At 43.5% G+C, this 26,491-nt stretch overlaps 1 protein-coding gene across 2 annotated transcripts in view; it reads left to right on the forward strand.

The window, feature by feature from the left end:
• The window catches only part of LOC141103546 (dimethylaniline monooxygenase [N-oxide-forming] 2-like), a 48,536-nt gene extending 22,844 nt beyond the window's left edge, over nt 1-25,692 (forward strand). For both annotated transcript variants that reach the window (XM_073593242.1, XM_073593243.1), the window contains exons 8-9: nt 20,991-21,063; nt 23,209-25,692. In XM_073593242.1, coding sequence (XP_073449343.1) covers nt 20,991-21,063; nt 23,209-23,641 — 506 coding nt within the window. In that variant the 3' untranslated portion in view covers nt 23,642-25,692. The remainder of the gene's footprint in view (nt 1-20,990; nt 21,064-23,208) is intronic.
• The last annotated feature ends 799 nt before the right edge of the window (nt 25,693-26,491 follow it).

Below are 26,491 nucleotides of genomic sequence, written 5' to 3' on the forward strand. Positions count from 1 at the left end.
CATTTATATATCCACGTGGGCAACTCAGTCAACTAAATTCAATCATCATGGCATTAAAGCTGCCATTCTGCCATGTTGATTACATCTTATTATCAATTACATCTTATGATGTGTGATGATTTGTGTAAACATCCTGTTCTAATTTACATAGTTCAGTTTCCATGAAGTCTGGAACACGTTTTAGTGTATGTAAACCCTAACAATGAACTTCCCTTATTTGCTCTCTTTTGGTCTGTTTAATATTTATTTGAAAGTGTTTTGTTATATCTGTTCGATAAGCAAAAAAAAGAAGAAAATAAAAATACTGTACATGCTGATCCTGCCAGAAATCTTGTGAGATTATAACTTCCTGTACCTTCTGCCTCTGTTGACTGTTCTCAGTTAACATAATTTCCAGCTCTCTCTGTGCACTACAAAGCAAGGTGGAGCAGAAAGGTGGAGGTGAGGAGTTCTGTAGTCCTGTCTTAAGGCCCATACACACGATAGGACTTTTTGACAACAAACATGCAAATGACCCGTTTTAAGGCAACATCCAACCGTGTGTATGCTCCATCGGACAAACTTTTTATGTTTTCATCGGACAAATGTTGGCTGTGCGAACAGACAAACTTGGTGGCAACAAAAGTCCCACGTCGGCAAGTCCGATCGTGTGTACACAAAACCATCGGACTTCGGTACAAAGTACAAACACGCTTGCTCAGAACCAATGCAAAAGATCAGACAACTATACAGAAGTTGACCAAAGGGTGGCGCCGGAGAATTGAATGTCCTCTTTTCAAGTGTCGCCAGTACGTTGAAAGGTCACTACGTTGGTGTTTGTTGCCTAAAAAGTCCTGCCATGTGTATGCTTAACAAGTTCACGGCCAACGCCCTTTGCACAGAAATCTACGGAAAAGTTTGTATAAAGTCTGATCGTGTGTATGAGGCTTTAGAGTGACATCTTTATTCCTCCATTGACGCAGTATGGTGAGTAAGTGTTGTCATTCTCGTAAAGAAAGTGTGTTACTGGAGGGATGTCAATTAGAAAGTAAAAGGAAAGAAGCCTGAATAAAAGAAAACGAATGAAGGGCTCATAAACTTTAAAATATTCAGGTTTAGATGCACTTAAATGGTTTGAATTTCATGGTTGAAAGTTAGAATTGTTGACAGATTGCAAGGGTAAAGATGATAAAACAGCCTTATATGTGGGTGTTGAAGACCTTTGCACATCTTGGACAGAAAGGACAACTGGTTCAGAAGCGGGAGAAAAAGGCCAAACATGGAACAAGAATACCTAAACAGGTGGGGGTCTTCAACACCATCTGTCCATGTACAAGTTATATAAATGCTAGGGTATGGTCCCAACACTTATTTGATCAAGGTGTTATAGAGCAGATGTCTTCTTCAATTTAATGTGTTTTTCTTTCTGGGAAACTGCATATAAGCTGTAATTGGTTATGTGTGATTTAATGCATATTTAAGGCAACTGAACACATTTATTTTTTTTTTTTTCAAATAACATTTTATTTTATTACGTTTAACAAGCAACAAATGAACATATCCTGTGCACTGTAACGTACGAAAGTCAACATAAGAGCAACAGGTTAGCCTATACATACATTGTGTCCATACATAGCACTGTGAGTAATGCATAGTCATATTTGGCCTACTGCCTAATACGTCAAATCTCAAACTACATCTACTACAGGCTATTACATAGTCAGAGAAAAACAAGAAAACAAGGGTAAGAAGAAACAAAACAAACAGGTTAGAAAGTACAGAGAGGGGTAAGAGTAAGGGAAAGGTAGGAAGGGAGGGTAAGGGGGATAGGAATGGAGGCTCAACCCTCGGCTCAAGGCAGATCCTCATGAAGGTGCCACTCCTCCCAGATCCTATTGTGCATTTCCAGCCTATCTTGTAGTCTAGCTGTCATCTTTTCCATAAGCTCTACATCTTTTATTCTAGCGTACAGATCTTCCTGGGAGGGGGGGGAGTGGAGGGCAACTAGGCATGGAGCAGCTGTTAAAATATGTCTTAGCAATTTTTTAGAGGATTTGGGAATCCTCAGAGGAGACACCCCTAATAAAAAAAAGTTTTGGAGTCAGGGGGACTTGCACTCCCAAAAGGCGGGATAGCAGGAGCTGTGTCTCTGTCCAAAAAGGGACAATCTTAGGGCAGGTCCAATATATGTGGTATAGGGTGCCCCGATCTCCCCTACAGCACCAGCACCTATCTGAGCAGGAGGGATATATAGCATGAAGCATGTCCGGTGTCAGCTACCAAAAATATAGAATTTTGTATGAGTTCTCCTTATAAAGGGTACAGTAGGAGCTTTTTGCTGCCTGAGACCAGATCACCCTCCATGTTGCTTCTGGGATTACTTCCCCCAGAACTTTTTCCCAGCGAAGCATATATGCATGCTTACCTTGGGTGGTAATGGAGTGGGAATTAAGCAGCCGGTAGATATCTGATATCAGGCCTCGGCGTGCTGTTCCTTCTAAGATTATGCTCTCAAAGGGGGATGGCGCCGAAAATTGGAGATCCAGGGCAATAGTCTGGGCGTAGTGACGTAACTGCAGATACCCATAAAACACCTGGCGAGGCAAATCATATTTTGTCTGTAATTGGGTAAACGATAGCATTCTACGTGACCTGGGGTCCACCAGGTGGCCCATATGAAAAAGGTTCTGTGTCACCCAAGGGAGAGATTTTCCCTATCACTGGGGGACTGGAGGTCCTCCAGTGATAGGGAAAACACTGCTGGAGATGTATTTCTGCAGCCGAGAAATTAATTGGGATTGCTTCTGATTTGGTTGCATTAATTTTGTATCCGGAGAGGGATTTGTAGGTATCCAGTTCAGCATGTAAGTTGGGTAGTGATATCCTAGGTTGAGTGAGGGTAAGGATGACATCATCCGCAAACAATGCTAATTTAAACTCCCTCCCCCGGACCGAAACACCTCAAACATTTGGGGTTCCACGGATGGACGCCACCAGGGGCTCAACACACAGTGCAAACAATAAAGGAGAGAGCGGGCATCCCTGACGGGTTCCATTCGTTATCGAGAAAGTGGGGGACAGAGCAAAAGGGGTCTTGACCTGGGACGTGGGGTTAGTGTATAAATGTTGAATGGCCCGCAGAAAGGCTCCACGAAAGCCCATATATCTTAACATGGCGAACAGGAAAGGCCGGCCAAGGCGATCAAACGCCTTTTCTGTGTCCAGTCCCAAGACCAGGAACGCCTGGCCTTCCCTATTCGCCACATCTATCAAATCGATGACCCGTCTCGTGTTATCCCCCGCTTGGCGGAGAAGAACAAAGCACACCTGATCTTTATGGATCAGGGATGGCAATATCGCATTCAGGCGGATAGATAGAAGCTTTGTAAAAATATTAAGGTTGGAATTTAGAAGTGCAATTGGCCTATAACTAGCACAAAGGGCAGGGTCTTTGTCGGGTTTTGGAATTAATGTAAGAAAGAAACTCGGCATATCAGAGGGTATAGGTGTTTGGGGGAAAGCATTAAAAGGTTTACACATGTGCGGCAAGAGAATAGGGAGAAAGGATTTGTAGTATTCATAGGGAAGTCCGTCAGGGCCTGGGGATTTACGGGTGGGCAAGGACTTAATGGTAAGAGCAATTTCCTCCTCGGATATAGTTGCATTGAGAGAAAAAAGGTCTGAGGCCTGGAGCAGGGGGATCTCACTACTTTCCAGGTATTGAGTCAGTCGGTCAGTTAGTTCTGAGGAAGGAGCACCATGAGGAATCTCTGGGTTATTATATAGTGTGGTATAAAATTCCGCAAAGGTTTGGACTATATCATGGGGATGGGAGATCAGGCAGCCCTCTTTGTTTTTGATCCGATGAGGTGTAGATATGTTTGAACGTTCGGTCAACTTACGGGCCAAGAGGGAGTGGACCCTGTTACCCTTATCATAATAGAGCTGTTTCAGTCTCCGTAAAGCTTTTTCCACCCAGCCAATAGCCAGGTCTTTGAGAGTCATGCGTAAGCAGACAATTTTTTTAAGGAGGGGTACTGATGGGGAGACTTGTAAATTCTGCTCCAAGGCCCTCAGTTCCCTCTCGCCTTGCAGCTTAGTGGCCATTGCATCTTTCTTCATGGCCGAGGCAAGCGCTATGCACCGGTCTCCAAGGACTGCCTTATGGGCCTTCCAAAGAACGGAGGGGGAAACCTCAGGTGTTGCATTCTCAAGGAAATAATACTGCAATGTTGTGTCTAGCTCCATCTTAGACGGAGGATGTTGTAGGAGAAAAGTGTTAAGTTGCCAATGGCAGGGCCTGTAATTAGGGGTGCCCAAATTTAATGTCATGAAAATGGGGGCATGATCCGACCAGGAGATCTGATGGATCCGCGCATGGTTGATAATTCGTAAAGTGGCATTGTTGACAAAAAGATAATCAATACGTGAGTGCATATGATGGGGTGCAGAATAGAACGTGTACTGTCTTTCCCCGGGAGAGCCCGCCAGGAGTCAAACAGGGCATACCTTCTAGTGATCTGTCGAAAAAGTTTCGATTCTCTAGAGGCCCTGGTCTGTGAGTTTCGGGGGTTTACCACGTGGCGGATGTATACCGATGAATAGGACAGATTAAAGTCCCCTCCAACTATCAGGAATTTGTTGGGCGTTCGAAACAGTCGTGCGAATACCTTGGTGAGAAAGTTAATCTGATGGGAATTTGGGGCATAGGTGGTGCATAGGGTGACCATCTGAGTCTACCACTTGCCGCGTAATATAATGTAGTGTCCCCTAGGGTCAATATAGGACTCAAAACATTGAAAGGGTGAACCACGCTTGAAAAGGATAGCCACTCCCGCGCGTTTACGGGTGTTAAATGCCTGATAGATTTGAGGGTAACGTCTGAAGGCGAACGCGAAGGAGTCCCCCTTGTTAAAGTGAATCTCCTGGATCATAATAATGTCTGCCCCAGAATGCCTAAACTCAGTGAGCGCCAGACGTCTCTTCCTATTGGAGTTCAACCAGTGGACGTTTAATGACATTACTTTAGCCATAGTGATGGGTATATGGAAAAAAAAGATACTTAGCTGATCCAGTCGCCGGAGTGCCATGGTGCCAAAGTGAGGGGGATGCCGAGAGCCGAGGGGCCGTGTGGATGATTGTCAGGATCAGGAGTCGAGCCAGGGGAAGGGTAAAGAAGGGGAAAGTAGAGGCAGGAAGAGAAGAGAAAGACAAGTCAATCATGTGCACAATAATCATAATAGACATTGCATACAAATTCTGCATGTCCTGCAAAACACAGGATTAACTAAGTTCCAGTAGGTCCAACCGGCCAGAAGTGAAAACAACAGGCCAGAGGACGTGAGGAAATAAAGTGAGGATACTCTAGAGACAATAATAAAACTTTAAGGGAACTTTAGGGAGTAAACAACCGGGGGGTCCAGTGGGCGGAAGAACAACCACTCTCAGATCTTCAAGTCTTATGGGGGGAGCCTTGACCCCGAGAACGTTTGGTCGGAGGGACCCTCTGCCAGACTGATGGAGGAGGGGGTGGGGTGGCGAGCAAGTCCCAGTCCTGGAGCCGGGGGACGGGGAGCCCCAAGGTATCACAAAAGGCCTCCAAATCTTCGGGGTAACGTAGAACAGCTGACTGTCCATCTCTCCGTGCTGTTAGGCTGAAAGGGAAGCCCCATCGGTAGATAATATCTTTTTCTTGCAGCAAGAGAAGAAGGGGTTGCAGGAGCCTACGTTTCTGCAAGGTAATCCATGAAAGATCTGGATAAAGTTGAATTTGTGTATTGGCAAAGACCACCTTCCGAATGGATTGAGCTTTTCGCATGATGTCCTCTTTTAGCGGGTACGAGTTGACTTTGCAAATGACATCTCGTGGTTTAGAGACCGATCCCTTAGGACGCAAAGCACGATGAGCCCTGTCCATTTCTATGGGTTTATTTGGGGGATCTCCCAGGATGTCATTAAATAGGGTTTGCAGGATTTTGTGTAAGTCCTCTGGACCTTCTGATTCAGGTAAACTTCTGATTCAGATGTTGTTCCTGCGCCCCCTATTATCTAAGTCTTCTACATGGCGTTGCATATCCCTCAACAGTATACGATGATCTGCACCTTGCAATTGAGTACGATGCACTGCTAGTTTGGTTTCCTGGATTTCTTTCTCCGCCATTTCCACCCTGTCAGCCAGGTGTTTAAAATTAGCTTGTAGTACTTGGATTTCAGTTCGGCAAGTAGATTTAACATCTTCAATTAATTGCCTAAAATCCTCCTTGGTCGGGATAGCTTGAAGATAATCTTGCCATGAGGGAGGCAGTTGTTTATGGGGGTCCGGTGTCTTCTGGTGAGGGGTATATTGAAAAGCAGAAGTTTGCTGATGTGGCAAAAAAGTCTCGGTTTGAGCCTGGGCTGCAGACCGTGGCTGTAGGCCCCATGTGCTATTCTCCACTGAGGGCTGTGGTTGCAAAGGAGGTTGTCTCAGCGTGTCCCCCACGACCGCAGAAAGCAAGGGGCTAGCAGCTTGGGCATATGTAGCAGCACTGTCCCGATCCCCCCTTACTAAGTCAGAGCCCCGGAGCGAGATTGCCTTTGTTCCTTAGGGGGAGCTGGGGCCTGGTAGTAGGCCTGCTGTGGCATGTGTTGCCTCTGTAGGTCTGCTGAAGGGAACTCAATGTCCTGCATGTGCAGAGAAGCTGGCGTGGGGAAAGTCCTCCGAATCCTCAGAGGAGGTGGGGGAGCCAGGGGCTGCTGCCGACATGCCTGGATCCGAGGCCATCCGCAGCAGCCGTGGAAAGGCGCCTGTGCACTGTGTGCAGGAGGCTCCAGTGAGGCCTAGTGGAGCGGGCAGTGTTCCCTGAAATAGCGCCTCCTGGGAGGCTGAATGGGGGGAGAGACTCACTGTGCCCTATGATGCGGTCTACGGACCGGGTGAAATCCAGTCCAGTGGAGGGGAGCTCTGTGGATGGGTTAGAGCCTGGCATGGGAGGGGTGTAAAATAACCCCTGAGTGTCTCCGATGTGCCAGACGGAGGCTGGGATGATCCCCGGGCTTTAGTGGATCGGGTTCTCCTTGAACCCCCCATGTGCAGGTGAAGTTAAGTCCCCAAATTAGGCCTTGTAGCTGTGGGCTGAGAGGGAGCAAACGGCTCACACATCCATACAGGTCAGCCTCCGGTCACGCCCCCACATTAATTATTTTTGATTGCCCTAAGCATACAATTGATAAATAATGACCGCCTGAAATCCTGACCTAGATTTTTCTATTCAGATTAAACAAATCCTAACCACTTCAGTCCCAGAAGGTTTTACTCCCTTTATGACCAGGCCATTTTTTGCGATGCGTTGCACTGCATTACTTTAACTGACAATTGCGCAGTCGTGCAACGCTGTACCCAAATAAAATGTATGTCCTTTCTTCCCCCCACAAATAGAGCTTTATTTTGGTGGTATTTGATAATCTCTGCGGTTTTTATATAAACAAAAAAAAGACTGACAATTTTGAAAAAAAAACAATATTTTTTACTTTCTACTATAATACACACCCAATAAAAAAAATTAAAAAATCTAATTTTCTTCATCAATTTAGGCCAATATGTATTCTGCTACATATTTTTAGTAAAAAATCCCAATAAACGTATATTGACTGGTTTGCGCAAAAGTTATAGCGTCTCCAAACTATGGGATATTTTTATGGCATTTTTATTTATTTTTTTATTTTACTAGTAATGGTGGCGATCAGTAAATTTTAGCGGGACTGCGACATTCTGGCAGACAAATCAAACCCCTAACTGACACTTTTGACACTTTTGGGGACCAGTGACATTATTACAGTGATCAGTGCTAAAAATATGCACTGTTACTGTACTAATGACACTGGCTGGGAAGGGGTTAACATCAGGGGCTATCAAAGGGTTAAGTGTGTCCCTACGAGGTGCTTGCTAACTGTGTGGGGATGGACTGACTGGGGGAACACAGAGATCAGTGTTCCTGCTTAGCAGGAACAGAAGACCTCTGTGTCCTCCCCTGTCAGAACAGTGATCTGTCTTTTTTACATAGGCAGATTGTCATTCTGCCTCTCTGGGGAACAATCGCGGGTGGCCGGCAGACGTCAGGTCCACCAGATCCACTGATTGGCTCCCCCTCTGTCAAATGGGCACGTGTGCCCTCCCCCCCCCCCGTATCTATTGCATGAAATGACATACAGGTACGTTATTTTGCCAAACAGAGCCGCCCTGCTGTAGTACATATGCAGTAGGTGGTCTTTAAGTGGTTAATAGACATATTCAGGTGGATTAAAAATTGATTTTCCATTTTTTGTAATCTTTTTTTCTTTAACCACTTGAGCCCCGGACCATTATGCTGCCTAAGGACCAGAGGTCTTTTTCCAATTTGGCACTGCGTCGCTTTAACTGCTAATTGCGCGGTCATGCAATGCTGTACCCAAACTAAATTTGCGTCCTTTTCTTCCCACAAATAGAGCTTTCTTTTGATGGTATTTGATCACCTCTGCGGTTTTTATTTTTTGCGCTATAAACGGAAAAAGACCGAAAATTTTGAAAAAAAATGATATTTTCTACTTTTTGTTATAAAAAAAATCCAATAAACTAAATTTTAGTCATACATTTAGGCCAAAATGTATTCGGCCACATGTCTTTGGTAAAAAAAATGTCAATAAGCGTATATTTATTGGTTTGCGCAAAAGTTATAGCGTCTACAAACTAGGGTACATTTTCTGGAATTTACACAGCTTTTAGTTTATGACTGCCTATGTCATTTCTTGAGGTGCTAAAATGGCAGGGCAGTACAAAACCCCCCCAAATGACCCCATTTTGGAAAGTAGACACCCCAAGGAAATTGCTGAGAGGCATGTTGAACCCATTGAATATTTATTTTTTTTGTCCCAAGTGATTGAAAAATGACAAAAAAAAAAAAAAAAAAAAATATTTACAAAAAGTGGTCACTAAATGATATATTGCTCACACAGGCCATGGGCCTATGTGGAATTGCACCCCAAAATACATTTAGCTGCTTCTCCTGAGTATGGGGATACCACATGTGTGGGACTTTTTGGGAGCCTAGCCGCGTACGGGGCCCCGAAAACCAATCACCGCCTTCAGGATTTCTAAGGGTGTAAATTTTTGCTTTCACTCTTCACTGCCTATCACAGTTTCGGAGGCCATGGAATGCCAAGATGGCACAAAACCCCCCAAAATGACCCCATTTTGGAAAGTAGACACCCCAAGCTATTTGCTGAGAGGCATATTGAGTCCATGGAATATTTTATATTTTGACACAAGTTGTGGGAAAGTGACACTTTTTTTTTTTTTTTTTTCATAAAGTTGTCACTAAATGATATATTGCTCACACAGGCCATGGGCATATGTGGAATTGCACCCCAAAATACATTTAGCTGCTTCTCCTGAGTATGGGGATACCACATGTGTGGGACTTTTTGGGAGCCTAGCCGCGTACTGGACCCCGAAAACCAATCACTGCCTTCAGGATTTCTAAGGGTGAAAATTTTTGATTTCACTCTTTACTGCCTATCACAGTTTCGGAGGCCATGGAATGCCCAGGTGGCACAAAACCCCCCCAAATGACCCCATTTTGGAAAGTAGACACCCCAAGCTATTTGCTGAAAGGCATGGTGAGTATTTTGCAGCTCTCATTTGTTTTTGAAAATGAAGAAAGACAAGAAAAAACATTTTTTTTTTTCTTTTTTCAATTTTCAAAACTTTGTGACAAAAAGTGAGGTCTGCAAAATACTCACTATACCTCTCAGCAAATAGCTTGGGGTGTCTACTTTCCAAAATGGGGTCATTTGGGGGGGTTTTGTGCCACCTGGGCATTCCATGGCCTCCGAAACTGTGATAGGCAGTGAAGAGTGAAATCAAAAATTCACGCCCTTAGAAAGCCTGAAGGCGGTGCTTGGTTTTCGGGGTCCCGTACGCGGCTAGGCTCCCAAAAAGTCTCACGCATGTGGTATCCCCGTACTCAGGAGAAGCAGCAGAATGTATTTTGGGGTGTAATTTCACATATTTCCATGGCATGTTTGAGCAATATATCATTTAGTGACAACTTTGTGCAAAAAAAAAAAAAAAATTTGTCTCTTTCCCGCAACTTGTGTCGCAATATAAAATATTCCATGGACTCGACATGCCTCTCAGCAAATAGCTTGGGGTGTCTACTTTCCAAAATGGGGTCATTTGGGGGGGTTTTGAACTGTCCTGGCATTTTATGCACAACATTTAGAAGCTTATGTCACACATCACCCACTCTTCTAACCACTTGAAGACAAAGCCCTTTCTGACACTTATTGTTTACATGAAAAAGTTTTTTTTTTTTGCAAAAAAATTACTTTGAACCCCCAAACATTATATATTTTTTTAAAGCAAATGCCCTACAGATTAAAATGGTGGGTGTTTCATTTTTTTTTTTCACACAGTAATTGCGCAGCGATTTTTCAAACGCATTTTTTGGGGAAAAAACACACTTTTTTTAATTTTAATGCACTAAAACACGCTATATTGCCCAAATGTTTGATGAAATAAAAAAGATGATCTTAGGCCGAGTACATGGATACCAAACATGACATGCTTTAAAATTGCGCACAAACGTGCAGTGGCAACAAAATAAATACATGTTTAAAAGCCTTCAAAAGCCTTTACAGGTTACCACTTTAGATTTACAGAGGAGGTCTACTGGAAAAATTACTGCACTCGATCTGGCCTTCGCGGTGATACCTCACATGCATGGTGCAATTGCTGTTTACGTTTGACGACAGACCGCCGCTTGCGTTCGCCTTAGCGCGAGAGCAGGGGGCGACAGGGGTGTTTTTTTTTTTTTTTTCTTTATTATTTTTTTGCTTTTTTAATCTTACTTTTAAACTGTTCCTTTCATATTTTTTTTTTTAATCATTTTTATTGTTATCTCGGGGAATGTAAATATCCCCTATGATAGCAATAGGTAGTGACAGGTACTCTTTTTTGAAAAAATTGTGGTCTATTAGACCCTAGATCTCTCCTCTGCCCTCAAAGCATCTGACCACACCAAGATCGGTGTGATAAAATGCTTCCCCAATTTCCCAATGGCGCTATTTACATCCGGCGAAATCTAAGTCATGAAATACTCGTAGCTTCTGGTTTCTTAGGCCATAGAGATGTTTGGAGCCACTCTGGTCTCTGATCAGCTCTATGGTCAGCTGGTTGAATCACCGGCTGCATTCTCAGGTTCCCTGTTGAGACAGGAGAGCCAGAGAAAAACACGGAAGACGGTGGGGGGGGGGGCATTCCCTCCCACGGCTTGTAAAAGCAGTCTAGAGGCTAATTAGCCGCTAGGATTGCTTTTACATGAAAGCCGACCGCTGGATAAAAAAGAATGATACCAAGATGATACCTAAACCTGCAGGCATCATTCTGGTATAACCACTCAAAGTCGTGAATGGCGTACCTGAAGACAAAAAAATGGTTAACAATGGTTAACAATAAAGCACAGTAAACAGTAAAGTATAAATAATTACATACCTGAAAAACAAACATGATAAAACATAATAACAATAACAATAACAATAAAACATTGCAGAATAGAATACAGTAAAAAAGAGCAGAACAATAGAGAGAGAATAGAGAGAGAGAGAACAATAAAACAACAACTATTTTTTTTTATTTCATATTTTTTTTTTTTTTTACACTTTTTTTGTAACTAACTTTTATAACTGTAACCGGTTCCAGGTTCGGGTCTCTCACAATGCGATGGCATCTTGGGAGACCCTGTGAAAGTGTGCCTAGTCTGTGCAATGCTGTACCCTACGCTAATACTCAACTAGTGAATGGTAGCGTTCAAAACATTCACCAATGCAAAGACCAGGATTGTCAGGACAGGAGGGACAATAATAGTGGGCGTCACGCCTATATCCGCGCTTGCTGCAGACACGACATCTTTTTTGGGGGGGTTCGTTGGGTAGGGGTACTCGGGAGGACATAAAAATGCCTCTCATGCAGCCGACTGCATTTGGTTGGGGATGTGAATGGGGGAAGTACGGGCGCTGCAGAAGTGGTGGGTTCCCAATTAGGATTGGCGAATGCAGCAGGAAGGGCACTATGGGCACGACAGGCCTGTGTTTGTCTTCTTGGTGGCAGCGGGACACTACTTGTGCTTGCCACCTCACCAGCTTCAACTGCACTTATGGGACTCGCCACGTCACCAAGTGTTACTGCAGTGCTGGTTTGACTACGACCGGGGTGTACTAGGCCGCTGGCGCTTGCCAGTTCACCAAAACGCTACCAAAAAACTGTTAGCGATCGCAGGGATCAGGCCTGACTCTGCGAACGCTGCAGTTATGCGTTTAGTGTTTTGTAAGTGACAGTGATCGATCGATACTGCACTTGGGTGGGCTGGGCCGGGCCGGGCGGAGGGGCAAAACGCAGGTGCTAGCAGGTATCTGGGCTGATCCCGCTAACACTGCGTTTTTGGGAACCCTAAACTGCTGGTGACGCTAGTATAGATCTGATCGGATCAGATATTGATGCGATCAGATACTATACCACTAAGGGAGGTGTACGGTGCGTGCGTGGGTGTTAGCGGTACTGGCGCTAATCTGACGCTGCCTGGGGCTGGTGCTTGCCAGTTCACCAAAATACTACCAAAAAAACTGTTAGCGATCGCAGGGATCAGGCCTGACTCTGCGAACGCTGCAGTTATGCGTTTAGTGTTTTGTAAGTGTCAGTGATCGATCGATACTGCACTTGGGTGGGCTGGGCCGGGCGGAGGCGCAAAACGCAGGTGCTAGCAGGTATCTGGGCTGATTCCGCTAACACTGCGTTTTTGGGAACCCTAAACTGCTGGGGACGCTAGTATAGATCTGATCGGATCAGATATTGATCCGTTCAGATACTATACCACTAAGGGAGGCGTATGCTGCGTGCGTGGGTGTTAGCGGTACTGGCGCTAACCTGACGCCTGGGGCTGGTGCTTGCCAGTTCACCAAAATGCTACCAAAAAAACTGTTAGCGATCGCAGGGATCAGGCCTGACTCTGCGAACGCTGCAGTTATGCGTTTAGTGTTTTGTAAGTGACAGTGATCGATCGATACTGCAGTTGGGTGGGCTGGGCGGAGGCACAAAACGCAGGTGCTAGCAGGTATCTGGGCTGATCCCGCTAACACTGCATTTTTGGGAACCCTAAACTGCTGGGGACGCTAGTATAGATCTGATCGGATCAGATATTGATGCGTTCAGATACTATACCACTAAGGGAGGTGTACGGTGCGTGCGTGGGTGTTAGCGGTACTGGCGCTAATCTGACGCTGCCTGGGGCGACGCATATCACCGCCGGGCGATCGGGGGGCTAAACCTTTATTCGGTAATAAACGGCGGGTGCCCTGACACTATAAAAAATAAACAAACTAACCAGCGTCAACCGTAACGGTTATACGGTGATCAGTGGTGAAAGGGTTAACTAGGGGGCAATCAAGGGGTTAAAACATTTATCAGATAGTATATGGGGGTCCCTGACGCTATAAAACGCTGACGGCGAACCTAAATATTTACCTCACTAACTAGCGTCACCAGCGACACTAATACAGCGATCAGAAAAATGATCGCTTAGCGACACTGGTGACGGGGGGTGATCAAGGGGTTAAAACTTTATTAGGGGGGGTTAGGGGGGTACCCTAGACCTACAGGGGGGTAACAGTAACTGTCCCAACACTGTAACTGTCACAAACTGACACTATGCAGTAATCAGAAAAAAAAAAAAAAAAAAAAAAACTGCTGGTGTCAGTTTGTGACGGGGGGGGGGTGATTGGGGGGGGGATCGGGGGGCGATCGGGGGGGGGATCGGGGTGTTTTGTGTGCCTGGCATGTTCTACTGTGTGTGTGTGTGTTGTGCACTCACATTGATGTCTTCTCTCCTCGGGCCGGAACGGAAATTACCGAGCCGAGGAGAGATGACATCATTTCCTTTGCTGCTGTTTAGCATACAGCAGCAAAGGAAGATTCTCATTGGCCGGCGGCGATCGCGAGGGGGGGGCCACGAACGGATGGTCTCCCCCTCATCACTGATCGCCGCTGGACAAAAGACGACCGCCTCGGGCACCGGGGGGGGTCCGATCGGACCCCCCACCCGCGGAAGGCAAATCACGTACCCTGTACGTGATTTTGCCTGTCCGTGCCACTTTGCCGACGTACATCGGCGTGAGGCGGTCGTCAAGTGGTTAAAAAAAAAATTTCAAGCCTCGCAACCTCAGTTAATTGCAGATTATTTCATATGGGCATATATTGAGTAGTCCAAATCTTATGTATTAAATTAAAGGTAGGATAACTACGTTTACAATAGAAGTGATGAGCCACTATTAACTGCCCCGGTGGATCTATCGGCAGCTGAGAGAATATAATTTGCTGTATGGGGTCCTCATAATCTATAACATTCCATGCATTCAATTGCTGAAGTTGGGATGCCAGAAAATACAATCTAGCGTTCTGGACAGCCAAACCTCCTTCATCTTTGGGTAACTGAAAGATTTTCAATCTAATCCGGGGGTGTTTATATCTCCATATAAGTTCTCTGAACAAGGTATCTATTTGCTTAAAAAAATTCTGAGGAACCCATACAGGACAGTTATGTAACAAATATAGTAATTGTGGCATCCATATCATCTTAAATCAGATAAGCTCTACCTAATATCGTTAGAGGCAATTTGCTCCAGATTCTCCCCCACTTGCTTAAACCGCCTAAATAATGGGGAAAAATTCCTCCTCACATATGTATTTACTTATGATGTAACTTATGCACCTAGATATTTAAATGTAGAAACTATAGCTATTTGAGAAGCAGAGTTTGGCAGATTGGTCACCAGGGGGTCTACAGGTAAAATAGCTGACTTATCCCAATAATTGTAAAACCTGAGAAAGAGCCATATATTTTAATTAAAGACATTGCTGCCTTTAGAGAAGATGTTGTATCTCCCAAAAATAAAATTGTATCATCAGCATTAGGGATGAGCTGAACACCCCCCTGTTCGGTTCGCACCAGAACATGAGAACAGGCAAAAAATTTGTTTGAACACGCGAACACCGTTAAAGTCTATGGGACTCGAACATGAATAATCAAAAGTGCTAATTTTAAAAGCTTATATGCAAGTTATTGTCATAAAAAGTGTTTGGGGACCTGGGTCCTGCCCCAGGGGACATGTAGCAATACAAAAAAAAGATTTAAAAACTGACGTTTTTTCGGGAGCAGTGATTTTAATAATGCTTAAAGTGAAACAATAAAAGTGTAATATTCCTTTAAATTTCGTACCTGGGGGGTGTCTATAGTATGTCTGTAAAGGGGCGCATGTTTCCCATGTTTAGAACAGTCTGACAGCAAAATGACATTTCAAAGGAATAAAGTCATTTAAAACTACTCGCAGCTATTAATGAATACACATAAAAATTCATTGATAAAAACAGCATTGGATTTCCCCACAGGGGAACCCGGAACCAAAATTTAAAAAAAAAATGACGTGGGGGTCCCCCTAAATTCCATACCAGGCCCTTCAGGTCTGGTATGGATATTAAGGGGAACCCTTTGCCAAAATTTTTTAAAAAATGGTGTGGGGGTCCCCCTCAAAATCCATACCAGACCCTTCAGGTCTGGTATGGATTTTAAGGGGAACCCTGCGCCAAAATTTAAAAAAAATTGGGTGGGTCCCCCCAAAAATCCATACCAGACCCTTATCCGAGCACGCAACCTGGCAGGCCACAGGAAAAGAGGGGGATGAGAGAGCACCCCCCCTCCTGAACCGTACCAGGCCACATGGCCTCAACATTGGGAGAGTGCTTTGGGGTAGCGGCCCCCCAAATCACCTTGTCCCCATGTTGATGAGGACAAGGGCCTCATCCCCACAACCCTTGGCCGGTGGTTGTGGGGGTCTGTGGGCGGGGGGCTTATCAGAATCTGGAAGCTCCCTTTAACAAGGGGACCCCCAGATCCCGCCCCCCTGTGTGAAATCATTTCACAAAAAAAGTGTCAAAAATGTTAAAAATTACAAGAGACAGTTTTTGACAATTCCTTTATTTAAAGTCTTCTTCTTTCCATCTTCTTCGGGTCTTCTTTCTTCTATCTTCCTTCGGTTTCTTCCTCCATCTTCTTCTTCCTCTGGTTCTTCCTCCGATCCTCTGCTTCTTGCTCTGGTGTTCTCGTCTGGCATCTCCCTCCTCGGCATCTTCTTCCCCGCTTCGTTCTCGGGCTGCTCCACATCCATGGGAGGCTCCCGCTGTGTAACACTTCTCGTCTTCTGACACTTCTTAAATAACGGAGGGCAGGGCCCCCTCTGACGCATGGGGACTTAACGGGGACTTTCCTATGGGTTTCCCCATGACGTTAGAGGGGGCAGGGTCACCGGGTTACGTAACTTTTGAATTTGCCGCGAACACCCCAAATTGTTCGCTGTTCGGCGAACTGGCGAACAGCCGATGTTCGAGTCGAACATGAGTTCGGCTCGAACTCGAAGCTCATCCCTAATCAGCATATAGGGCAATCTTATTCTCTCCCAAAGGTCTACAAAATCCAATAATATTTGTTGATTGGCAGATAGAAGCAGCCAATGGTTCCAGGGCCATTGCAAAAAGCAAAGGTGATAATGGACATCCTTGTCTTAATCCTCGTTGCAGTGAAAAAGATGCCACTGGTGCAGCATAAAGAAGTTGTATCCATTTTATAAACTGGGAACCAAATCCAAATTTTTCTAAACAATGCCATAAATAATCCCATTCTATGCTATCAAAAGCTTTTGCTGCATCAAGCGAAAAATATAGCTCTATTACCCAGATTTTCAGACAGGACCTGCAAATTAAGAAATTGGCGCCTTATATTCACTGCAATACATCTAATTGGAATATAATCAGATTGATCTGTATGCACTATCTTAGATATTACTTTCGCCAATCTAATGGCTAACACTTTTGCCAATAGCTTCACATTTGACGTAAGTAGTGATATTGGGTGATATGATTCAGGGTTATTAGGAGTTTTATATGGTTTTAACAAAACTATAATAATTGCTTCATTCATAGAAGGTGGAAGATGACCACATTCCAATGAAGTATTAATTTAGTGTCTATTTGTACCTGTCTGCAGGAGAAATCAACATCATTTGCTATCAATATAGATATACCTCTAGAATATGTAGTATAAATAGAATGGTATTGCCTACTATATTGTGTACGCTTCAAATAATTTAATTTATGTATATTTAAATGAGTCTCCTGCAAGTAGATAATAGATGGGGAAAACTTTTTTAATGTAGTAAACATTGCTTGTCTCTTTACTGGGTCGCTAAGCCCCCCTAAATATTCCAAGATACGAGAACTTGTATTTGATTTAACATATTATTTTAATATCAAACTTTAGAACCATAGCTCTAATCCTTTCTAACAATGGTATAAAGTCCCTTCTTTGAGAGGAGAGAATTTCTATATTCATTTTTGGTGTGCGCTTCCAAAAAATCTATATATAAAAAATAAATCAACGTTACTCTCAAAAGAGAAAGAAAAAGAAGAAAAAAAAAAGATTAAAAAAACAAAGAAAAAAATAATAGTGAAAAAAATTAGAAAAATCCCAAACTTGTACAAATCTCACATAGATCCTTAAAAAATTACAATCTCCCTCAATGGACACCTTCTGGAGGATCTTATATATAAAAACATCACCATATACACATAGTGAATTTTTTCCAATAGTTAGAAGCAGAGCTCGAAAGGTATTAAAAAAAATCTCCAAAAAATTAACATATACCTATGTGTATTCCTACAAAAACAAAAAACAAAATTTAACAACAAATTTCCCACAGGAACAAAATATAGAGAGTCCATTCAATAAATATTTACTGGACTTTCTCCCCCGACTCTATAAAAAAAAAAGAAAAAATTTAACTAACCACCTTTCATCAGTAAAGAAAGAGGGAAAGAAAGAGAAAAAAATAAATAAAAATTAGCCAGGGTGCATAAAGGATCTTCTCTATTCTTTTTCTCCACCTCTCACTTCACTTCAATTTAACATACTGTTTTTGTACATCAGGAGACAAGTCCGGGAAGAACATAACTTTAGTTCCATTAAAGAGAACTTCCTTCAATAATCAAACTCTTCTAAGAATAAAGTCTCTATCTCATTGATTAAGTAGTCGTATTAAGAATGGTCATGGGGGGGTTCCTGCTGGTAGCCTACTAGGTACTTGATGTACTCTTTCATCTGAAAAGAACATGGAAAGATGTTCTTTACCAATCGACTCCCATAGCCATGTTTCTGCAAATTCTGTAGGGTTTGCTCCCTCAGAATGCTCTGGGAAACCCACCAGCCTAATATTATTACGTTGAAGGCAGTTTTCAAGATCTTCCAGCTTACGAGCATTATTCCCTGGGAGGCTGTGAGGTATCCTCTAATTCTTTAACACGACCTTCCAAAGTTGACGTTCTTTTCCTTACTTTCTATACATCCTGACGAAGAAAAGTAAATTCTTCTTTAAGACCTTGCACTCACCCTGTTAAATTACATAGAATTTAGAAAAATTTACAAATAAATTTGCATTGCTTTTTTCTAGAAACATAAATTCAGTGTCATTTTTAATGTAAAATTATAGAATAGAAATATGTGTTTTATTTACAATAATACTCTTTAACCACTTCAGCCCCGGAAGGTTTTACCCCCTTCCTGACCAGAGCACTTATTACAATTTGGGACTGCGTTGCTTTAACTGGTAACTACGCGGTCATTCAATGTTGTACCCAAACAAAATTTTTGTCATTTTTTCCCACAAATAGAGCTTTCTTTTGGTGCTATTTGATCACCTCTGCGGTTTTTATTTTTTGCACTATACACAAAACAAGAGTGACAATTTAAAAAAAAAATATTTTTTACTTTTTGCTATAATAAATATCCCCAAAAATGTTTTTAAAAAACAAATTTCTCAAACAGTTTAGGCCAATATATATTCTTCTACATATTTTTGGTCAAAAAAAAAATCACAATAAGCGTATATTGATTGGTTTGCGCAAAAGTTATAGCGGCTACAAACTATGGGAAAGATTTATGGAATTTTTATGGCATTTTTATTATTTTTTTTTTTAATTAGTAATGGAGTATTGCAACAGTGTGGCAGACAGATCGGACACTTTTGACATATTTTTGGGACCATTGACATTTATACAGTGATCAGTGCTCTAAAATTGCACTGATTACTGTGTAAATGACACTGGTAGGGAAGGGGTTAACACTATGGGGCGATCAAGGGGTTAAATGTGTGTTCTCTCAGTGTGTTCCAACTGTATGGGTATAGCACTGAGTAGGAGAGGAGACATTTCGCTGTTCCTACTTACTAGGAACAAATGACATGTCTCCTCTCCTCTGACAGCACAGGGATTTGTGAGTTAACACACACAAATCCCCTTGCTGGCACTCGTGCACGCGATCGTGCGTGGCCAGCGGCGATTGCGACCACCAGCCACACAAATCTGGTCCCCGCCGTGCAGTGGGCATGTGTGCCCCTCTGGCGGCGCACACGTGCCCTTTGGCGGCTCTTAAAAGAACCCCGTAGGGGGTTTTGCGCAGTGGTGCCATTGTGCCGCAGTATATGTACGCGAGTCGGTCGGGAGCTGGTTAAAGTGTTACTAACACCTCAACAGTAAAATCGGCCTGTATATGCAGTAAAGTATGCTTGTTATACTCACTGTGGAACCTAAAGGGTTTATCCTGCACATTGTGTAAAAAGGCTGTTGGATCCTGTCTTCTCCGATCCTCCCCTTCTTCCACAGTCCCCAATCCATCTCCTGATAGTACAGAGCCTTGGGGGCACTCTGCTCAGTTTTATGTGTATTGCTAGAGAGTTTTTCGTGAGGGTGCATATTATTGGCACAGGGCCAATCAGCACTGTCCAGACAGAGGGTCAGAGGTCATGCAGCCTCATAGGACAGTCAGAGGAGAATGAAAACTCCTCCTACAAGCTTTAACCAGTGCTCAGCCAGACACTGATACAAGTCACAAAACTGCAATATACTGCTGATGAGAAAAGGTTTTTAACCATTTATATTTACTAAAATAATTGCATTTCCATGTTCTGTGTACTGTGGGAGACCAGATATAGTGAATGCAGGGTCCTGGGTTTAGTAGCCTTAAAAAAAAGTTGTCATCACCTCCAGCTGTCATGGCTCCCCTGGTGACTGGCACCGCGGCTTCTGTCTTGGCCCAGTCTTACTTCCGGGTTCTGGGTCTTCCTGTCCTGACTGGCCAGGAAGCCAGAAGCCATGCCGATTTGCTGGTATCGCAGGGTGGGCGGGTGCATAACACAGTGCTCTGCGCCCTGAAGACAATCTGAAACTGGCCAATTGGAGCCTAGGGATGTGGTCACGTGCTTGTGAGGGGGTGATAGGCCTGGTAGAGACCTGTTGGTCCTGCGCCCCGTAGAGTGCACGGCCACACAGATGGTGCGGAATGGGGGTGGAGGTGTGAAACCCTTGTGCCCCTTGTGGACTGGCTGCCACTGGTCCTAGATAGACGTGAAACCTGACAGTGGTTCTAAAATGTCCACATTCCATATAAATCAAAAAAAGTTTTGTATATGGATACAGGCTTATAGTGGAAATGTTAAAGCTGTTGTCCATAGAGGGTATGAAGTGTAAGGCCTGAAGTGGTTAAGCCTGTGCTACACTGTGCCTCAGGGCAGCATTTTCTAGTAACCAGCCTTTGCTCTTTCCCTTGTTACCACCCACCACTTGTAGTTCTAGCAGACATCACTAGATTTTGCTATGGGATTTTGCAGTTTGTTTTATCGCTAAGTTGTTGTTGGAAAAAAAAATTGGCTTATGATAGAAGGTCATTGTTCAAAGTATGCTGTCCTAGTTTCATGTTCACTGCTGTTTAATGATTGCACATATTAAGAATATATATTGTACTGAACTGAAGTTGTACACAGTTTTCTTCAGCTTCTTGCTGTCTTTATGACATCTTTCCACTCAAGTCATTTTTACAAAAATCATTTTTTTTTTAAAACAGGGGCTGTTCTTCTACCAACTGCGAGAATGATGGAAAATTGTGATTCTAAATGGAAGGACAAAAAGACTAAATGGTAAGAGATTCATTTAAGATTAGTCTTACCTTAAAATTCCAGCCAAAACCCCTTTTTGCCTTTCACTAAGTAATGGTTAAAACCAGTGGTGGCTGGTGCTCAAATTTTTTTTTTTTTTTTTTTGGGGGGGAGGGGGCGAAAACAAACTGAAAAATACTGAACCCCCTCCATCAATTGCAGTCTCACTGTGCCCATCAAATGCAGCCATTGTGCCCATCAAATGCAGCCACTGTGCCCCATCATATGCAGTAACTGTGCCCCATCATATGCAGTCACTTTTCCCATCATATGCAGCCACTTGTTCCCATCATATGCAGCCACTTGTGCCCATCAAATGCAGCCACTTGTGCCCATCATATGCAGCCACTGTGCCCCATCATATGCAGCCACTGTGTCCCATTATATGCAGCCACTTGTGCCCATCATATACAGCCACTGTGCCCCATCATATGCAGCCACTGTGCCCCATTATATGCAGCCACTGTGCCCCTCATATGCAGCCACTTGCGCCTCATCATATGCAGCCACTTGTGCCCATCATATGCAGCCACTTGTGCCCATCATATGCAGCCACTTGTGCCAATCAAATGCAGCCACTTGTACCCATCATATGTAGCCACTTGTGCCCATCAAATGCAGCCAGGAGCATCCCCTGGCTCTGCTGTCACTTCACTAACCCCCCCGCGGCCGGTCCGGCGGCACTTACCGCTCGTGTGGCGGGGCTCTGCTCCTTTCCTGGGTGACAGGGCTCTCCTCCTCGGCGGCTCTCCTCCTCAGCGGGAAGTGCAGCTCTCCTCGGCGACTCTCCTCTGCGGGAAGCGACACCTCTCCTCCTCGGCAGGAAGCGGCGGCTGCGGCTGCGACTCCTGTGTCCACTCGGCTCAGGCTTCCTCTGCCTTGTCTCCTCTTCCACCAAAGTTTTAGGCATCCAAAAGGATTATGGGATGCCCCACTTGAAAATGTTCAACAAACAAAACCAGGGACAACTTGCTCCCTATTTACAGATTCCTCTTCTTCCTTCCACCTGCACAAACTTGGCTCGGCTCCCTTGCACCTCTCCTGCTGGTTCACTCCTGGGGAACTAACAGTCTCTAGTTCAGCAACAGCCTATTACAGGTTAAGAAATTGCAGTCCCTTGGTAAAGAAGCAAATGTGGAGTGAACAGCATCTCACATAATCTTCTGCCTCTTCGTAGACACTGATCCCAGTTCTACTGCTTGCAGAAATGCTAGCCCACCTGGCTGCTTTCCACTCCTCCTGAGTAACACACATATGGAGACTTCCCAGGGCAAGGTTGGATGAAGACTTGGCACACCACTGTCTTCAAGAGAGCACTGTTACAACTGGCAGTCTCTCCCCTTGTCTGTCCCTGCACCATGCTGATCTACTCACTGTCTCCCCTTGCTCTCTCTGCTGGCACTCTGGTTATGGTCTCTCCAAATGCCTCCTGTGGTGGGACCCTTCCAGGCCAGCACTGCTTCTCCATCTTCCACCCAACTCTCCTGCTGGCATGGCTCATGTCTATTTAAGGGCTCCTTAGTTCTCTGCCAGGTCCCCAACCCTGGGATTGGCTAGGGGACCTAAATATTCAAGGCAACACCTCCTAGCTTCCGTCCACTATCTTCTAGAACATTCTCCGACATTCTAGAAATGGGGGAGGCACCAGAGAGCTTCCAGGATGAGTCATCCAACCCTGGCTTCTAATAACCCTGAACCAGATTCATTGACTCAGGTTTATCCCTGGGCCAGACTATATTTTACCTACTTTCAATTCTAGTAGCATTCACTAGAGGGTGCTACACACACAAAAGTTACCAGTTGCTCACAAAAGTAGAACATTTTAAAAGAGGTTCTAAAAATTGCAGGTCTAAAAGCAGGACATTAAATAGAACTAAAGAAGAAATAGAACAGCTCCAAAGAAAACCAATAACAAAACAAACCTAGGAGTATATTTACAAACCATTCACTGCAGTTGAATCCTCCTGGTACATGTGTTTTAAATCACATGGATTCACCTTCAGTGACTATTTGGTGGAAGCCACAGTCACTGCTTTTTAAACTGACCCTTAACTCAAAAGTGAAGTAAATAATTTATTGAGCACTTTAGGTTTTCTTTAGCAGTAACAATATGTATTGTTTTTGTAGGTTTGGTGCAGGAAGAACACAAATTCTGCAGATACACTATATTGATTATATTGATGCAATCTCTAAGGAGATTGGGGTCCACCCCAATATGCTATATCTTTTTCTCACAGACCCCAAATTGGCATGGCAAGTATTCTTTGGACCATGCACACCTTACCAGATGAGGCTCACTGGGCCTGGGAAGTGGTCTGGAGCAAGAAATGCCATCCTTGACCAGTGGAAAAGAACATTTCAACCAACTAGAACCCGCATTTTGAATAAAGAGCCACGATCCTGGACAAGATTTAACAGAATGTTAATGACCTGTGCTGTAGTGACAGCCTTGTGGTTTGGCACAAAGGCTTTTTCACAGAGCGCACAAAGCGGGAATTTTACATGGTTACATGATTTCAGGGATACCTTGTGGACTAGAATTTGCTCCTGGATTAAGTGAACATCGGTATAACTATGCTCATACACAATAAACCATCAAAAATAAAATTGTGCAAGATGACAAAATAAGAACATCTTTAATTAAAAATATTATAAATTGATGTTTCACAGGATTCAATTCGATGGTATCAAGAAAATAGTGAATGTTGCAACCCTCTGGACCCAAAGCCAAGTTCTTTTCAAAGTTTTTAGAGTTGTGGATGTGGTCAGTACTGTAAACAGTCCTTATAATTATGGTTAATATTTCTTTAAATTATATCTGTTTATAGTTTTATACAGGTGAATAAGCACAGATATGTTTGTTCTTTTTTTACGGTATATGCTGGCTGTAGCTGATGAAGAATATTTTAATACACATAGCATAATTTGCTAAATTTTCTAACCTATAAAAATGTAATGGTTAACCATGTGTTTATAGGAAAATTTAATTGTGTTGAAATCAAGTCTGGCATTTGGTAATAAAGTTTATGCGTAATGGTTTGTCTTGATAAGATGAGTGTCTAATAAGTAAATATAAATTGTCTATGTGACCAAAGAGCTTTGGCTTGTTTTTCCAAAAGTTACATAATAGAGGGTTACAATTGGAGAAATTCAATAAATCCCTAACAGAACTTCTCTGGTGCTATGGCCCTTTAAAATTCAAAATCTTGATAAAATTAATTATATCCAGTTCATATATAATGAAACTGGAGGAAATTAAGACCAAATGTAAGTTGACATACCGGGACAGGCAGATTGCCTGTATCTGTATGTTGTGTAGCAGAGCAGCATGTTTGCTGCCACTACTCCCCCTCCCCACCTGTCACTCAGAAAGGATGTTGGAGGCTAGGTAGGTAACAACCAGTGGGTGCTGCTTGATGGAGAAGTTGAGAAACTATTACGAACGCTAGTTTACAAGAGGGATCGCTTCTGGCTCGCCTTTGCATCCGAGCATGCGTGTTTGTACTTTGGACTTTTGTCTGTCAGACTTGTGTAAACACACTCGGAAAATCCGACAACAGACATTTGTCCACGGACAATTTTAAAACCTGCTATCCAACATTTGTCCGTGGAAAATCCGACAACAATTGTGCGATGGAGTATACAAACGGTCGGATTTTCCACCAACAACCTGTCATCACACATTTCCCATTGGAAAATCCGATCGTGTGTACGAGGCTTTATACTCACTGTGGAACTTAAGGGGTTAATCCTCTGCATTGTGTAAAAAGGCTGCTGGTTCTTTTATGCACAGATCCTGAGAGAGGTATTTTCTTCTTGGGTGAGTGCATCTGATCAGCACAGGACCAATTGGTACTGTCCAGACATGTCAAGACAGAGGGTCAGGAGCCCTACAGCCTAATAGGACAGCTCAGTGCAGTATGAAAACTCCTCCTACAAGCTTCACCAGGAAGGGTCCTTTCACACTGGGGCGGTTTGCAGGCGCTATTGCGCTAATAATAGCGACTGCAAACCGACCCGAAAGTGCCGCTGCTGTGTCTCCAGTGTGAAAGCCCCGAGGGAAAGCAAAAGGGATCAAAATTTTTCATCCAGCAGGTTCCATTCCTCTAGGTCCAGGGAGCCTAGAGCCTGCTGTCAGACCAAGGTCCCAGGTAGAGGATGGAACACAGACAACCTTTCTCAAGGCCCATAAGTCTGTCATGCTTATGAGAATAATTTTTCTGCACGCTAATTATGAATGAGTAATTTTTAAATGATAACATTTTTAAGATACAGGATGAATCAATATGAACACAGACTAAAAGTAGGAGATTTATTCACCAGACATGTATTCATACAAAATAGTTACAGTATCTCACAAAAGTGAGTACATCCCTCACATTTATGTAAGTATTTTATGATATCTTTTAATCACTTACGGACCGCCGGCGTTTTACTTCGCTACTTTGAAGAGGAATATCGTTGTTATGGCAGCAGCTAGCTGCCATAACCCGGTATCCTCTTCTTCAGCGGGCGTTCCACTTCAAGATAAAAGTGATCTCTGCAGCGAATTCACCGCAAGATCACTTTTAACGGTGGTGGGAGAGGGCTCCCCCCTCCCGCCGCTCTCCAGTGCCCTCCGCCGCTTACTGGAGCCGCCAGCAATTGTGTCTGCTCCCTAGCTTGGCATGGAGACAAGTGAGGGGAAGATGGCCCCCAACCGTCTCCATATCATTGCAGGGCGGAAGCAGGGCGGAAAACAAGAGTAAATAGCTCTTAAAGGGAAATTTTTATTTATTTCAAATGACATAAAATTTTTATTATTTTTATATTGCATTTTAGTGTAAATTTGAGATCTGAGGTCTTTTTGACCTCAGATCTCAAATTTAAGAGGTCCTGTCATGCTTTTTTTTCTATTACAAGGGATGTTTAGTTTTTTTTAAAAGAGCAGTGTAAAAATTAAAAATAAAAGGTATAAAATGAATAAGAAAAAAAATCCATCCTGCCGAGCTCGCGTGCAGAAGCGAACGCATACGTGAGTAGCACCCGCATATGAAAATGGTGTTCAAACCACACATGTGAGGTATCACCGCTATCGTTAGAGCGAGCCCTAGACCTCCTCTGTAACTCAAAACATGCAACCTGTAGTTTTTTTTAAACATTGCCTATGGAGATTACTCGGCATAACATCATCTTTCACAATAGAAAAAAAAATTGGGCTATCTTTACTGTTGTCTTATTTTTTAATTCAAAAAATTCCAAAAAAAAGTGCACTTGTAAGACCGCTGCGCAAATACGGTGTGACAAAAAGTATTGCAACATCATTTTATTCTCTAGGGTGCTAGAAAAAAAATATATTTAATGTTTGGGGGTTCTACGTAATTTTCTAGCATAAAAAACTGTTTTTAACTTGTAAACACCAAATCTCAGA

Source organism: Aquarana catesbeiana, linkage group LG07 (assembly GCF_042186555.1).
Source record: "Aquarana catesbeiana isolate 2022-GZ linkage group LG07, ASM4218655v1, whole genome shotgun sequence".
Classification (NCBI taxonomy): Eukaryota; Metazoa; Chordata; class Amphibia; order Anura; family Ranidae; genus Aquarana; species Aquarana catesbeiana.